This window comes from Micromesistius poutassou (assembly GCF_964030765.1).
Source record: "Micromesistius poutassou genome assembly, chromosome: 7".
NCBI lineage: Eukaryota > Metazoa > Chordata > Actinopteri > Gadiformes > Gadidae > Micromesistius > Micromesistius poutassou.
The window spans coordinates 5,633,248-5,648,247 of record NC_140277.1 but is presented as its reverse complement, the minus strand read 5'-3'; the positions used below and the strand labels follow the sequence as shown (position 1 = coordinate 5,648,247).

The 15,000-nt window shown below is 47.5% G+C and overlaps 1 protein-coding gene across 2 annotated transcripts in view; it reads right to left on the bottom strand.

The window, feature by feature from the left end:
* The window catches only part of cUnh10orf71 (chromosome Un C10orf71 homolog), a 14,958-nt gene extending 101 nt beyond the window's left edge, over positions 1–14,857 (bottom strand). The window contains exons 1-3 of one of the 2 annotated variants that reach the window (XM_084470869.1): positions 14,256–14,857; positions 1,981–11,982; positions 1,459–1,610 (exon numbers count right to left, since the gene is read on the bottom strand). In XM_084470869.1, coding sequence (XP_084326995.1) covers positions 1,597–1,610; positions 1,981–11,755 — 9,789 coding nt within the window. In that variant the 5' untranslated portion in view covers positions 11,756–11,982; positions 14,256–14,857 and the 3' untranslated portion in view covers positions 1,459–1,596. Of the gene's footprint in view, positions 11,983–14,255 lie in introns of both variants that reach the window. The other variant, XM_084470868.1, reaches the window with a different exon arrangement.
* Between the last annotated feature and the right edge of the window lie 143 nt (positions 14,858–15,000).

The window sequence follows — 15,000 nt, the reverse complement described above, 5'->3', positions numbered from 1 at the left end:
GGTGCACAGACAGGATTTGCTGAAAAAGGGGGCCTTAATTGTTTTGCCTACAAACGTCAAACTACACTGTTCCACAGCACGGCAGAAGCTTCTCAGACGACTCCCACTTGAGAAACAGACAATATATTTGTGAAATGAAACCTTAAAACAGCCTTGATTAACTCCTTTCATAACCGTGTCATTTCGACAACAAACAAATCGATGTGATGCAGTTGCGTGTGTGCGATGGTTTCACAAGGTGTGCAGCACAACACATGGATCTAAACATGACACAAGATCATGAGGGTGCCGATGGTGCACATGTACCTACAGGAGCAGATCATTAAAGTAACAGTCAGTGTATAGGAGCACTGTGCCCGTGTCTATCCCTCTGAGTGAACACTGTACATAGACAACATCCCATTTGTCCGCTGTTGTTTCACGACAGACCTCTTCTCAGTGGCGTGGACACACCCTGTTCAGATGTATGAGAGAAATGCTGAGTGTCTCACGTGGAACACAAACACAAACAAAAGAAATCAAATGGAATGGTAAACATTTCTGTAACACAATTTGTACACTTTAGCCATCCAAACTGTATAACAGCAGCAGTTCAACAGCAGTTTACAGGACCTTTCATTCAAAGTAAAAGAGAAACAACCAAAGAGGCCCTTTGCAACTGCAGATGTCACATATAAAACCATATGACGTAATCAAATATATATTCAAAATACATACTCTCATGTATTTTACTTTAATATTTTAGCATATATCTTTATTTGTTCAGCCGTGGTAAAGCTGCTGTGTATGCTACTCTATGTGAAAAATACTTCATGGATTATATATTTTAATAACTCTTCTCTCTCTTTACACAAGTAAACCCTCTGCAACCTAGCCTTTCTATTTTCTCCCCTCACCAATCGGACACATCCATGAAGTCCTCCAGCTCACTCATGGTTATGATGTCACGTTGTTCTTGGCTGGACTGGGCTGGTATCGTATCTTTCTCATACCCCAGGGGCCCCTCCTGAAGATGGCTGTTTGTGTCCGCCTCTGGATACTTCTCATAGCCACCATGGTTGACTTTGTTTGTGTCACATATCGGGTCCGTCTCATAGGCCGTGTCCATATAAGGAGTTTCCTCCGAGTTGTAACCATGATAGCTATTGTTCTGGCCCTCCCTGGCAGACTGCACGGGGTGAGGCAGCATCTCAGGGAGGGACATTCCCGAATATGACCTCTGGGGGGGCAGCGTGGACACGGGCATGGACTGTCGACCCGGGGGATAACCCGGGTACACCACAAAGGATTTCCCGGGCGTGGCCACCTGGGGGTAGACCTGAGGCAGCGCCTGGACATGCAGCTGGGGCTGGGGGATCCGAGACTGCTGATAGGCTGTGTGCTGGGGCGGGGCCTGGAAGCCCCCCTGGGCCGACTGGCGCACGTTCAGCTGGACGTACTTGCCGGTCTCGGGGTCGAAGAAGGTCTTGGTCTTGACCTCAACAGGCATCTCAACCACATAGTACTGACCGGACCCAGGGTCCTGGAGCACCTTGGGCTGCGTGAGCGGGTAGGACTGGGTGTAGCCGGGCTCCACGTGGTACTGCTTCACCGGGGTCACCGCGGCGCGCCTGCGGAGAACAGGGGAAGAGGGAGTACTGGCTATGGTCTTAGGGGCCGTCGGGATAGAGACGGCAGGAGAGCGGTGAGGGGAGGCGACGGGTGGGTACGCGGGGGCGCTGACATGCGGGGAGGGCACGGGGAGAGAGACGGCGGCGGTGGTGTGAGCTGAGGCGAATGGGGTGGAGACAGGGAGGGTAGCGTGAGGGGAGGTGACGGGGCCAGTGGCGTGAGGGGAGGCATGGGAATAGCGATAAGCGGCGAGCATCTCGGCGTGGGGGGAGGGAGCGCTAGAGGCCGATGCCGGGGCGTGGGTTAGGGAGAAAGGAGCAGAGAAGTGAGGAGAAGCCCGGGCATGGTGGTAGGAGGATCGGAGCTCACTGGCACTGGAGGGGGAACTACTGGCTGAGTGGAGCGGGTTCTCCTCTGCAACTGGGCCCTCTTCTGACGTTTTCATCAACCCCTTCTTTATCCTCCGTGTGGTGAGCCTTTGCGCCCGCTTCAGAGCCTTGTCGCTCTTGGGCGGCACGGACGGAGGCTTCCCCAGGGAGCGGGCCACGTCGCTGCTGAAGCTGCACGCCGACTCGGGCCTGTCGTAGTCGCAGAAGCCCCTGAAATCAGACAGGTCCCCCACACTGGTGGCAAAGCTCTCCACGTCTTCGGACATGTTGCTGACGCAGGAGCGAGATTCCTCCTCGTCCGGGGCCATGCTCCTCCGGGAGTAGGGCCGGTGTTCTGCACGAGGGGCCCGGGGCTCCGGCACCAACGACGGTGGCTGTGGCTGTGCAGGTGGTGACTCCTTCACACCAGGGAGTCTGTAAGACCTGCTGACGCTGTCTTGATGGAGGGGTGTTCCAGTGCTGCGTCTCGCTCTGTCCTGCTCCTCCTCGGCTCTGTCCGATCCCCTCCACTCCGCCAGCGGGGAGCCAATCCTGAAGTCCTCGCCGAAGCTCTTGTGCAGGCGCGGCTTGACCGACTTGGTCAGCGAGGAGGCTCTCAAGGTGTTGTCCTTCACCCTGAACATCGTAGGCTTGGGTCCCGGGGCGGGGGACGAGGTGGTGGAGCGGGGGGGAACCGGAGCCGGGGAGGACGGGGCTGGAGGACTGCTGAGAGACTCGTCTGGGGTGGACGCCTGCTTGGTGGGCTCTGCTCTTCTCCGGGGAGTCACAGGGGAGCATGGATGTTTATCCCTGGAGTTCGCCGAGGAGCTGATTGCGTAGTACTGCAGAGCGTCCATCAGCAGAGCTGCTTTTCTGGGCTCCATCTGTGGAGGAGGTTGTTCTCCCTCCTGCTCCACCTTCTGCGAAGGCCGGTCTGCCTCAATCGGTGCAGGCAACCCTCTGATGTCCCCTTGTCTTTCCTCCTGCCTGTGAGCCTCTTCTTGTTTTCTTTTCATTCTGTCCTCTTCCAGCTTTGCAGCTCTCCTTTCCTCGTGTTCTTTTATCCTCTGTTCTATCTCTCTGTGTTTTGCCCTCCTCTCTTCCTCTGCCCGGGCCATTTCCTCCTCCCTCTCCCTCCTCTCCTCCTCAACCTGGGCGGCTCTCCTGTCCTCCTGTATCTGAGCGACCCTCCTGTCCTCCTCTCTGCGCTTGTCCCTCTTCTTCTCCTCCACTTCCTTTGCTACTCGTGCCATTTCTTCTTGCACACGTCTTTCCTCCTCCCTTTGTTTCGCCCTCCTCATCTCCTCCTGGATCTGGGCAGCGATCCTCTCTTCTGTCTCCTTCTTCCTCCTTTCTTCTTCTCTTATTTTCTTTCTCCTCTCCTCTTCAGCCAGTCTCTTCTCCTCCTCTCTTTTCTTCTCCATCTCCTCTTGAGCGGCTTTCTCTTTGAGCAACTGTGCCGTTCTTTCCTCCTCTGCTATTCTTTCTGCTTCTCTCTGGGTTTCCCTCCTTTCCTCCTCGATCCTAGCAGCTCTGGCCTCCCTCTCTCTGGCTCTCCTCGCTTCTCTTTTCTGGCTCTCCAGAGTGGCTCTCCTCTCCTCGTTAATCTGTTGAATTATCTTATTTTCCTGTCTCTGTTTGGCTGCCATTGCCTCCTCATTCTCTTTGGATTTTGCCTCGCTCACTATTGCATTGCTTCTGTCCCCTTGGTTCTGCTCTCTGTTGAACATTTTCCCAAACATGGCTTGTTGATGTGAATTGTTATCCACCTGTGGCACTGTCCTTGGTTCAGTAAATACTTCACCCCCTTGGGGTCTTTCGGTCGTAGTGAAGTTGTCAGGCTGAGCTGAGTGCTGTGAAAAAGATCTGTTTGTTTGGTTGATATTGGCAGAGGAACTCAACGTTGGATCTGCATCTTTGGCTGTGTCCCGTGACCAATACTGGAAGTCCTCCGCCCCTGCTTGGGGAGTCCCTGTAGTATCTTGTGTAGGCATTTTATCATCGTCTGCCTTGTCTTTTGTTTTGACATCTGAAAGCACATTTTCTTTTTCCCTCAGTTTAAACATTCCAGTCCTTTTGTGGTCTTGTTCCATGGTTGAAAACACCAGGCTTTTGGGCTCCTTGTTCACTTTGGGGCTTGGTTCTGGCTCTTTCGACACTGTCTTCCTACTCACCGCCTGTCGCTCTGGTGTCTCTGCAGTGAAGACTGGGCGCCTGCTGTGGCGAGACTGTATCATGGGGAAAAAGCCTTCCTTTTTGTTTGGAGGGAATTCCTGTATTGTATCTGGCTTGTCTTCTGCAGCGATCACTTTCAATCTGGCGTAGTCCGCAATAGCCGAGATCTCTGGAATTGTGGAGGCCCTAGGTTTGGATTTGGCTTCTTGTTTGTTATTAGGCTGTTCCTTGGATGCACTAACTCTACTATTCCTGGTTGTGTGAGAATCCGTAACACTCTGCTTTTCCTTTCCTGATGCATGAAACGTATTCTGTGTGGCTTGTTTTAAAATCGGAATGTCCTCCCCGGTCTCTATATTATGTAACCTTTGATTGCTCTGTCTCTCTGGGAACACACAGCTGTTCTTTGAATCTTGCCCACTTTTATCACTTTTACTCATATTTTCAGAGGCTGCTGAGTTAGATTCCATAGTGGTCTTGCTGGTGTTGTCCAAAACCTTGTCTCCATTTGTCACTTGCTTTGCTTTCTGCTGTGAGGACAGTGCTGTTTTCACAGTTGTTTTGTCCGAATGCAAACAGGTAACATCTCCACTTATAGACGTTCTCGGTAGACCTAATTCTCCTGTGTGTTCCTTTGGCAAACCCTGCATACCTGCACTGTCTAGCATAGCGTTATCTTGTTCCTGGCTTCTTTCTGTTACCCCCTGAAACTGGAAATATTCTTCCTCTGTTGCCTGAACAATGGTACTGTTTTCACCCACTGCTGTGGCTGCAGCCGTTTTAGATTGTTGATGTGTTTCATCTTCATCCCGTTTTGTTTCACTGCTGTCAGTTACCTTGCTGTTCTGGGTACTGGATCCCATGTGTTGGACTTGTTGGAAAACGTTTTTGGTAGACGGTTTGATTGCTGGTGTTAAGGGTAAGGCTCCATCAGTGTTTCTTTCTGTGTTCATTGTTTCAGCAAGACTTTGAATTGCAACTATTTCCTCGCCTGCTTTCTCTTGGCCGTCTTGTACAATTACCCCTGGCACTACTCGAATAGCAATACAGCCTATGTGCACATTTCCATCTTGTTGTTTATTCTCTTCACTAGGCATCTTTGCACCTTGCTGTCCTATAGATATATGCACATTTTCAGGGAGTTTTAAATCGGGAGAGGGGCTGTTTTTGTTCTGAGGTTCTGCTTCCGGTAGGGATGGGTGTGTTCTCTTGTCTACCAGGAGGGGCACACTTCCTCCATCTTGTACTTTCTCAGTTTTAGTTGAAGGTACAGGATCGGCCATTTGGTATTTCTCTGATGCTGGGTGGCTCTGCATTTTGGAACTCTTGATGTCACTTTTCAAAGGCATTTGGGAGTTGAATCCTGTTTCCATTGCTTTTGCCAGTGAGGGAACATTGCCCACTGCAACCTTACCTTTGATGTTGCTCTTTGCCTCATTGCTATTTTTATTTGTGTAGATCTTTGCTTTTTCAGTTATTTTCCCCTGCTTGAAGAGGATGGGTTGAGTTTTCCCTGGTTTATTTGGAGCAGGTTTCATAATCGTGGAGGAATACTCTTTATCAGCCAAAGGGTCTTCTTGATGGACAGTGTGACTGTTCGATGTTTTTCTCATTAAAGCGCTTTCTTTTTGTGCAGTCAGCCTGTTTTCCGGACGATCTGTTGTTTCTTCTGGTTCATTTTCAGGATGGTTATTTGCACCCACTTTAGTGTGCACCATTCCAACGGTGGGCTGGGATGCGTGTACAAATTGTTTTTCCTCCTCTGCTCTACCCTTAGAAATATCTTGTGCAATATTTTCTTTTGTTGTTTCAAGACACAGGATGCCAGCCGGTTTAATGTCATCATTAATTTCAGAATCAATCTTTGCTTTCTCTAGGGCTTCCTTTATAGCACCTCCATCTTCATCATTAGTGCCCACTGTTTCAGTTTTTGCTCTAACAGTAACCATTATTCCCATGATCTGCAAACTGTCGTCATTGGCTGGGGCCTCATCCTGACCAAACCCAAGTTTTAGTTCTTGTGTTTCCCCAATCGCTGCGTCTGAGGTTTGAGGAGTCTCATTTTGAGAGCTTTTTTCTGGCTTTGATGGTGGTGGATCTGCTTTGGTCTTCTTGGGTGTGGTGATGTCCTCGTCAGCTCGACGGATAAAGTTTACTTTCATCATTTCCTCTTTTCCAAGGCTTATAGTCTGCTTCTTGATCTGAGATGTTGCCTTTGGTGCAGATTTCTTCTCTCTTGGCTTAAATTCTTCATTTCTGTTATCAATATTTTTTGTTTGATTTAATGCCATGGGTTGCTGTACAACAGTGTCTCGAACACTTGTTAAAGGTTCTTGCTTTTGTACCTGGCTATCCAGTAGTGATGTGGTGGCATTTGGGGGAATTACAGGTGATGTGGTTTCACTGTTGGGGATAGAGGTTTTCACAGGGGTTGTAGCGTGCTGATCCCTTAGTGTGATGCTGTGAGGGATATTTTTGACCTCTTGCGTCGGCAGCCTCTGCTGTACACTCTTTCCACTTGCAAAATGCTTTTCCTTTATCGCTGAAATCTCCTTTTCAGCATGAGCTTTTATCTTTGACGTCAGTATTTCCTGCTTGGTCTGGGTCCTCTCTTTATGGCTCAATGTCTTTGAAGGAGTTGAATGTGTATCTTTATTTGGATTTAGTTTTCTTTCATGCATGTTCATGTTCATGTGGGATTTAATTGGATTTATGTTGGATCCTCCTGGCTGTGAAACATCTATGTTGGAACTCACAGGCCCTGGTTTGGCATTTAACACCTTGTCCTTCGTTTTTTTATCAATACCTATTTCACAATCCATTTGTTGAGTTACAAGTGTAGAAGAGGAATCGTTGGGGCTTGTCAATTTAAATTCTTTGGAGGTTTCACTATAAACATATTGGTTCTCTCTGAATTCCTCGCCTTTAACACTTGGACGCTTGGCCTCGTCCTCTGTGGCAGGTTGGCTCTGGGGATTCTCTGCATCCCTCAGTTTACTGATATCTGATGCCTCCTCACCTTTAGCACTATGCGGTCGTGACATTTCCATGTCCTGGCTTGGGGAGGCGACATCGGTGGCACTGGCCAGGTTTTTATTGACTAAAGCTGTTTCACTAAAACCATATTTCTCTCTCACACGTTCATACTCATCAACCAGAACTATGACAGGTGTCTCCTCAGTTTGTTGGTATGGGGGCGGCTGTTTTTCCTTCTGGAGAACATTTTTGTCGACTTCCTTTGACACGATGGCTTTGTTCTGTTTTACCTTCTTTTCCCCTTTCATTTTCTCCTTAAATTTGGCTAATTCAGCTTTGGCTTTGGCTAGCTCTGTTTTGACCTTCTCCACCCGGTCTGGCTCTTGTTTGAGCTTATCCTTTTCGGCCTTTCTTATCAAGAGTGATTCAACGGAATCCTCCATCTTTTTCACAGATAGTGCTTTCGCCTGTTCTCGTTTTTCTTTGGCATGTTCTATTTCTGCTTGTTCTATCCTAGCTGGAGCTGGTCCGCATTTCTCTGGTTTCACCGCCTGGCCTGGCTCTGCGTCAGTCTGCTCATCTCTTGCTGTCAGTACTTTGTTCACTTCTTCTTTGGCCTTCTCTATTTTCACTTTGGCCTGATCTGCCTGTGCTGGTTTTGTTCTAAATGGATCTTTGACCTTTTCCACTTTAGATGGATCTGCATTGATCTTCTCTGCTCTAAGTAGCTCATCTGTGCCTTTCTCTTTAATGTCATTGTCACCTTTAATGTGGACAGCTTTTGTTTCATCCATTTTAGGCAGCTTTGCTTTTTTCATTCCTGTTTTGCTAAGCTGTGCTTTTATAGGCTCAACTGGGGCCCCGGTGACCATTTGGACTTTTTCTGACTGTTTCATTTTGATAACTCCGGCTGGGATTGTCCCTGCTGGTTTCTGCCCTTCTTTAGCTTGTTCTGCTCCCAGTTCTCTCCCACCTAGCACCTCACCCTTTGCTTTTCCATCGGGGCTGATTGTTATTGTTTCAATACATTCTTTTTGGGCTACCTCAACTTCATCCTCCCCGGCCGTTGACCTCTCTCTCAGCTCCACCATTGTATGATCATCTTTGTTTTGTTGTGATTTAATTCCCTGGTCTACTTTTGCTGGGTGTGCTCTGACCTGCTTGTCCTCTTGCTCTTTAATGTTGACATCTTTACTTTGCAGAACTTTTACCTTGTCCATTATGGTTTGCTCTCCATGTGGCTGACACTCTACCAAGACTCGTTCTGTAGTCTGCTCTGTTTGGTCTTCTGTAGCTCTGCGTGTTACCAGCTCCTCGGTCAACTCTGTTCTGACCGATTCTAATTTTGTCTGCAATGTTTGAGCCCATTCTAGTTGTTTAGACAACTCTGTTAGAATTTGCTGTTTTTCGTTTATTTTCCCCTCTGATTTTTCTTTGACATTAACATGGTGTATTTCTCGATCTTGATTTTTCAAAATAGGTGGTTTGGCAATACACTGCATTTGGTCAGCTGTTGATGTTTTTTCCTTCAAATTTAGCTCAGACTGCTGTTTTAGGGCATCTTGTTGATCTCTTAGTTTGTTTGCCTTCTCAATCACTTCAATATCCTGTTGTATCTGAGAAGATTCCTGTGTGTACATGGTGTCATGGCCATCATGACCATATGACTTTTGCTTTGTGTGTTCTTGCTCTGTACCCCTTATTTGAGGGTATATTTCAGTCAATTGGATTTCCTTTATTCCATCTTGCTGATTGTGAACTGGATATTCCTGTAATGTTCTACTGGGCTGTTTTTCATTGGCTGCAGTACCTCCAGGTGTAGACTGTGTACTGCATGCAGAATATTGCTGCACTTGGTTTGTCTGGTTTGAAAGGTAAGGTTTCACCAACGTGTGATGAGGAGGATGAACGCCATCCTTTTGTGGATAAACAGGGAATCCTTCAGCTTTGCTCTCATCAAACTCAAAGTCGTCTTGCGCTTTAGTGCTACTCATATTCCAATCTTCGCTAGATCCATATTCCGGTGGTGGTGAAAGTAAAATGTCTGGCAACATATCCATTTCTGGGTAAAATTGTGCATTTGGGTCATTTTCTGTCAAGGGAGGGGCTTCTGTTGACAATTGAACGTTACATTTATCTATCACACAGGGAGTCTCTTTGTCTCGACAGTGGTGTTTCCAGCTGTCTTTTGAGGACAGGGCAGTGAAGGCGTATTTGTTGTCTTTCATTTGCTCATATCTGTCGACATGAGTCATATCACCCTGCGTTGATTCTTTGAAATACTGCTTAGCACTTGCTGCGTTCATTTGATATGCTGTTTGATTTGTATAATCAACATGTAATCTAGGCACCTCTGTTGCTGAGTAAATTGTTTCTGGTTGGGGCGAGGCAGCCATTTGTATCGTATTAGAGATACCTAATTGATTGTCTTTTTCCTGTCTGTATGCAGGGCCTACTGAAGTTCCATTCTTACGCATATTGTTTGCGTGCATATTGTTAGCAAATGATGGGACGTATTCTTGCTGCTGAACATGTCCATGAGCAAGCAGATTGCTTGTGTACTCGTCCTGAGAGTAACTATTGTATCCAGTGTGATGAAACTGCTCACTTTGTGTGGGAGGTGGCAGGTAATCCCCAGAAACGTAGTCATTACGTTGGAGCTCGTACGCTGCAGTGAGATGGGGATTGAATGCCGTTACCCCAGGACTATGATAACCTGTTAAAGGAGGATGTGAGGTGGTATATGGGTCCACACTTGGCCCCTGCTGCATCGCCACCCGGGGAATCTGGAAGTCTGAATCCTGGAACTCGGGTATGTTTATAACCGTGTCTCTGGGTTCCATGCCGTCGTTCTTAATAACCTGCTTGTTCCTGTCAAAGTTCTCCAGACCTTTGAACTTGGGAGGGCTGTAGGTGCTCTTCACTCTCTTTCTGTTGTCCTTCAGGTTGAACAGGAGGCTTGTGGCCCTTGCTTTGTAGCTGGACAACCTGACGTCAGGCGTCGCTCCGCGGCTCTCGGCCCGCACCGGGGCGTGTTCCATAGCGGGCGGTGAGAGGGCACACTGATTGACCTCTGATGTCCTCACCTCTTGGTGTGCGTAGACACCTGGTGTATGTGACTGGCTTGTGCTGAAGGGAGCGGGGTAGGCGTTACTACCGACAACCTGTTCCCCCGCCATAGCGGTGGTGCTGTTGCTGTTCGCGAATTGAATGAAACCATCATTTCTGTGGAGCACACCGTGTGGATTCCCCATCATCTCTGCTGGGACGCTGTGCTCGGAGGTCATCAATTTGAACTTCTGCTGGAGGTCGTTGATGGAGTTCAGAGTGGTGTCCCGTCCCCGCCGCAACATCTCAATGGTGGGGGAGATGGTAGACGGTCGCTGCAACGGGAGCTTGTTGTTTCCGAGGCTCTGAGTCCGTTTCCTCATGGTGTGGAACTCGGCCAACTCTGACTCACAGCGCTTCTGCACGGCGGAGGCTTTGTGCAGCACGGTGGAAGTCGAGCTGGAGCGCGGCGCCGGGGGAAGCGCCACATGCTCAAGGGGTTTCCTCAGGGGGGGATCGGCGGCCCACTGCTCTTGCATGGGCATGCGTTGTGTTTCTGGTCCTAGAGATAGCTCTTTGTACAAAGGTGTCCCGTACCACGTTTGGAAACCCGAGCAGTCCATGTACCCAGAGACGTCCCCGTGCTGGAAGGGGTAGCGGTCGTGCGCCCGCCGCCACACCCTGAACGGGCTGTACTCGCTGTGGATGAAGACGTTGGAGACACTGGAGCTGTACAGTGAGGACACGCTATACCGACTGTGGGAGGACCTCATGAAAGAAGAGGATGAGGAAGAGTCTAGGTTAGCAGTGACGACCTGGGATGAGTAGAAGCTCTCCTGTGATGAATACGGGCCAGAGGGAGAAAAGGGGGTGCTGTTTAAGTTTTGGCCGTGGGCCGTAGAAACCTCTGAAAGTTCCCTCTGGATGCTCATCAGAGCCGACTTATCCCAGTTTCCCTCGTTATTCCATTCCTTGAGTTTGCCGTCCTGCCCTGCTCCATCCCTGATGCCGTCAGAGTTAAAAGCCTTGATAAGAGAGGAGACTCTGGACCGACTCCTGCGCTCCTGTGTGCTGAACTCCGGAGCTCCGTTGCTAAGAGGAGACACAGGCTCTTTGTTCAGAGATCTCTGGTGAAGTGACCCATCCATGAGGGCATGCTGGAATGTTTCAGACACCCGCCCCCCCGTCCTCCCGTCCACAGTTCCCGCCCAACGTGGATCCCCCTGGGTCTCGGCTCCAGGCACCCATTCCTGGCCGTACTGCTGTAGCTGGAGGCCGTAGCTCTCCTGGCCCGCTCTCTTTGCGTCCTCCCTCTTCCAGTCCCGGCCACTCTGGCAGAAGGCCTGCTGTCTCTCTGTTCGCCCAGACGGCGAGGCTGCGGAGAGGTCCGAGTCATTGTAGACGGCCTCATCTCCGATGCACAGACTCCTGAAGGCGCGGTCCGTCAGGTTACTGACCTCGCGGTCCGTCTCATCCGGGAACGACCCAACACTGGAGGTGTCGCTGTAGCCGCCATCGCTGTGCTTCCGATGCCCGCTGCTCCGCCGACTCGAGTGGCGCTTCTCCACCGAATTCATGATGCTAACGCACAGCTCACGGTGCCTTGGTTCGTCACCTAGTCATTCATGCAAATTTAACCCTTGCACACAGGTCGCCAAAGTCCAGGCGAATCTTGCGGTGGGGAATGCACGCTACAGCCAGGGGCAGTGGCTTAGTGTGGGAAGCAGCTGGGGTTTTCCTAAGACATAGTGTGTCTCAGGTGTCGTCTGTTCGGAAAACTTGAACTCTTGAAGTCTGTGATGTCCTGCAGGACAACAGACAATCACATTAGTATCTTAATAGACAAAAACAAAAAAACGTAAATTTAACAACAGAAAATATAGATTTTTCTTGAATATTCGATTTTTCTGTTTTAGTCATTTGTATGAGACAACGTGTTTCATTAAGTTGCGATGTATTGAGAACCGGCTATCCCAGGCCCATAGCAGTGACGTTCAGCTATTAGGGCTGACCAGAGCTGCTGTTGCTGGGCACAGACCTTCATCAACTCACAAGAGTTAGATACTCCTGTAATGGTGACCTATAAATAGACATCTAAGAAGTGATATCAAAATCAAGTAAGAGACATATGGTATTGCTGTTAATTATTGGTTTCAGGAGCAAAGGAGCAAAAGACAATTGGCCCTGTTGATAATTCATTTAAATCAACCTGTATTTATATTTGAGAATTAATTGTTGAGTCTTTTTTTAAATCTAATTAGAATAAATTAATTGTTTGTAATAATAAACAATATTCATATTTAATAATATTTTCATTATCATTATTTTGCTGATTTGATATTGTCTGAAAATAGGCCAAGATCCTGCAAGATTTTACTAAAAGCTTGGCTAACTAGATAGCTACATAATGCATATACCCCGGTTAAATTTACTGCAGCTGCCGGGCAGTATTCACCTTACCCAGAATATCTACTGGTCCATTAATACTGCCTGACCAATCGCCATTCATCTCTCACACGTACAGCCAAGAGAGAAGAAGCGACACATACGACACAGCTGAACCAGCTGATTACATCACCAACCAAGTGAGAGAATGGTGATGAGTACAGTAACAGAGTGTCATGACAGCCAGGATAAACGAAAAGGCCACACATATCAAGGATTCCCTTTCTGTTCAAACCCTGACTTTGAGCGTGAACATTGAATATATTTCTCGTGGTCCTTGTGAAAACCTTTGGGGCCTGAATATTGAGTCAACACTGAACAAAAAAAACCATAAAATGCATGTGGCCTGTGATTTCTAATTTCGCGTGAATCCCATTACCCAAGCATATTTTATTCAAAATGATGTGACTTAAGCTACGACACCAGCTGACACCACCCAACCTAAGAGTTTACTGGTTCGGCCTCTCGGTTTACACTTTGACCTCACAGACGGAGACCTCCATGATGATAAGTCTCTGTAATCCAGGTTCCTCTTCATGTGCCAATAAGCCAACATGTGGAGCTGTCAGGGTGATTGGTGTTCTACTGCGTAGGTGGCAGGGGTATTTTTGGTCCAATGAAGGGTACCCCAGAAATAAAATCTGACACCAAGGAGGTAATGTTGCAACCCTGAGTACTGCAACAAAAGAAATCCTGGATACTTTGTGTATCACAGAATCAAATAGTGGAAATTATTTTAGCATTATATAATGAAAACTGGCAAAGTCCCCAAATGGTGGCATTTTGATTGCCTGAAAGCTAAGAAAATCACTGTGCGGAGACTTCAAATCAACCAGGTTCCATTTTTCTGTAAGTGATATTCAGACCTATTTACAGATATGCAAATCCGTATAGGACATTTTTAGGATGTTCGGCCAAACAGACTCTCTCTCACACTCACACACACACACACACACACACACACACACACACACACACACACACACACACTCACACATACATACACAGACTCATACACAAAATGGCAAATTTGAACCCCTGCAATATAATTTTGCTTATTGAGGCCATATTTGGGAAACTGTCCCAGAATAGCTTAACATCAATTTGAAACTACCGTGTAGACGCTCCTAGCATTCATTTAGCCTAAACGTATCTAATTGTGTAAGTATAGCTATCAAAATACTTTGCATGCAACTTAACCTTGTAACATTTTTACAAACATTTTCAAATTAACTGTTTTTCAAATACTTAGCAAATTGCTTCTAGTTGCTTCTAATTTTTTGTATTTATTACCTTAATTGCATGTTCAACAAATTGAAATGTTAACATGGTACAATGATTTTGTTGCCAACCCTACATGGAGTCCCAGGTTTTAATAGGACCATTGACTGAAGTTTACAGCAAAAAGGATTAATTTAAATGTTGAAATGTATGATGACTGTCATGGTCTGTTAGAATAATAAAATGGACCACACAGTGTTTGTGTACTTGAACATTAGACAATATGGTATTAAGTGCAAAAATATAACTCGCCAAAGATATTTATCTCAAATGATGCAATCCAAACTTTGACACAAAAAAGTTGCTGCTTTTTCAACAAGGTATTCAGAGTGAGCTTTTAGCTCGGCTTACCCTCCACTCTTCCATTTTTTTCTTTCTTTTTCTTCTGGTAAATCCTCAAAAATGTATCTTTTTAAACAGGCCTTGGGACATTTAATCTGCTAGCACACTGTCCACAAGTCTTGAGGCCAGTCCGTTACTTCCAAATAAACACAGAAAACAGCAAAAACAAATCTGCGTGTAGTCCACTGTGGGGCCTCCGAGCGGCGGATCACAGAGGCGGCCACCGGACCTCGGCGCCGGAGTCCAGACCGAAATAGCGGACTAGTCCCAGAGCGAGGGTCCACCATTGGGAACAAACCAAGGGCTTGGGTTAGCATGCAGGCTTCAAAGATCCTCTGGTGTCGAGTGTCAGGCGGATGAAACAAACAGCCTGTGCAACTATTTATAAAACCATTCGGCTAACTGTTGACTATTCGTCGCTAAAGCTAACTGTCACAGCACCTGTGGATATACGTAGGCCTACGACTGCTTCACGAAATTGTAGGTTCCCGACCGAGAACAACATTTTCGGTTCTGGTATTTCACTGGAGGGTCCAAGGTGCTTGGTGTTCATTACACACAGATATAAATAACCTATTGCCTCACGCTAAACGGCCACTTTCTTTACTAAACTAAACAGACAACCAATACCATGTCAACAAGTTGCTCACAGAGAGCGAGTCCCCTGACCACACGCACCCACATACACACGCGCACGCAGTGAGATGTACGTGAACTACCTTAAGTGTACCGAGCACTTAATTGGCCTGTACGG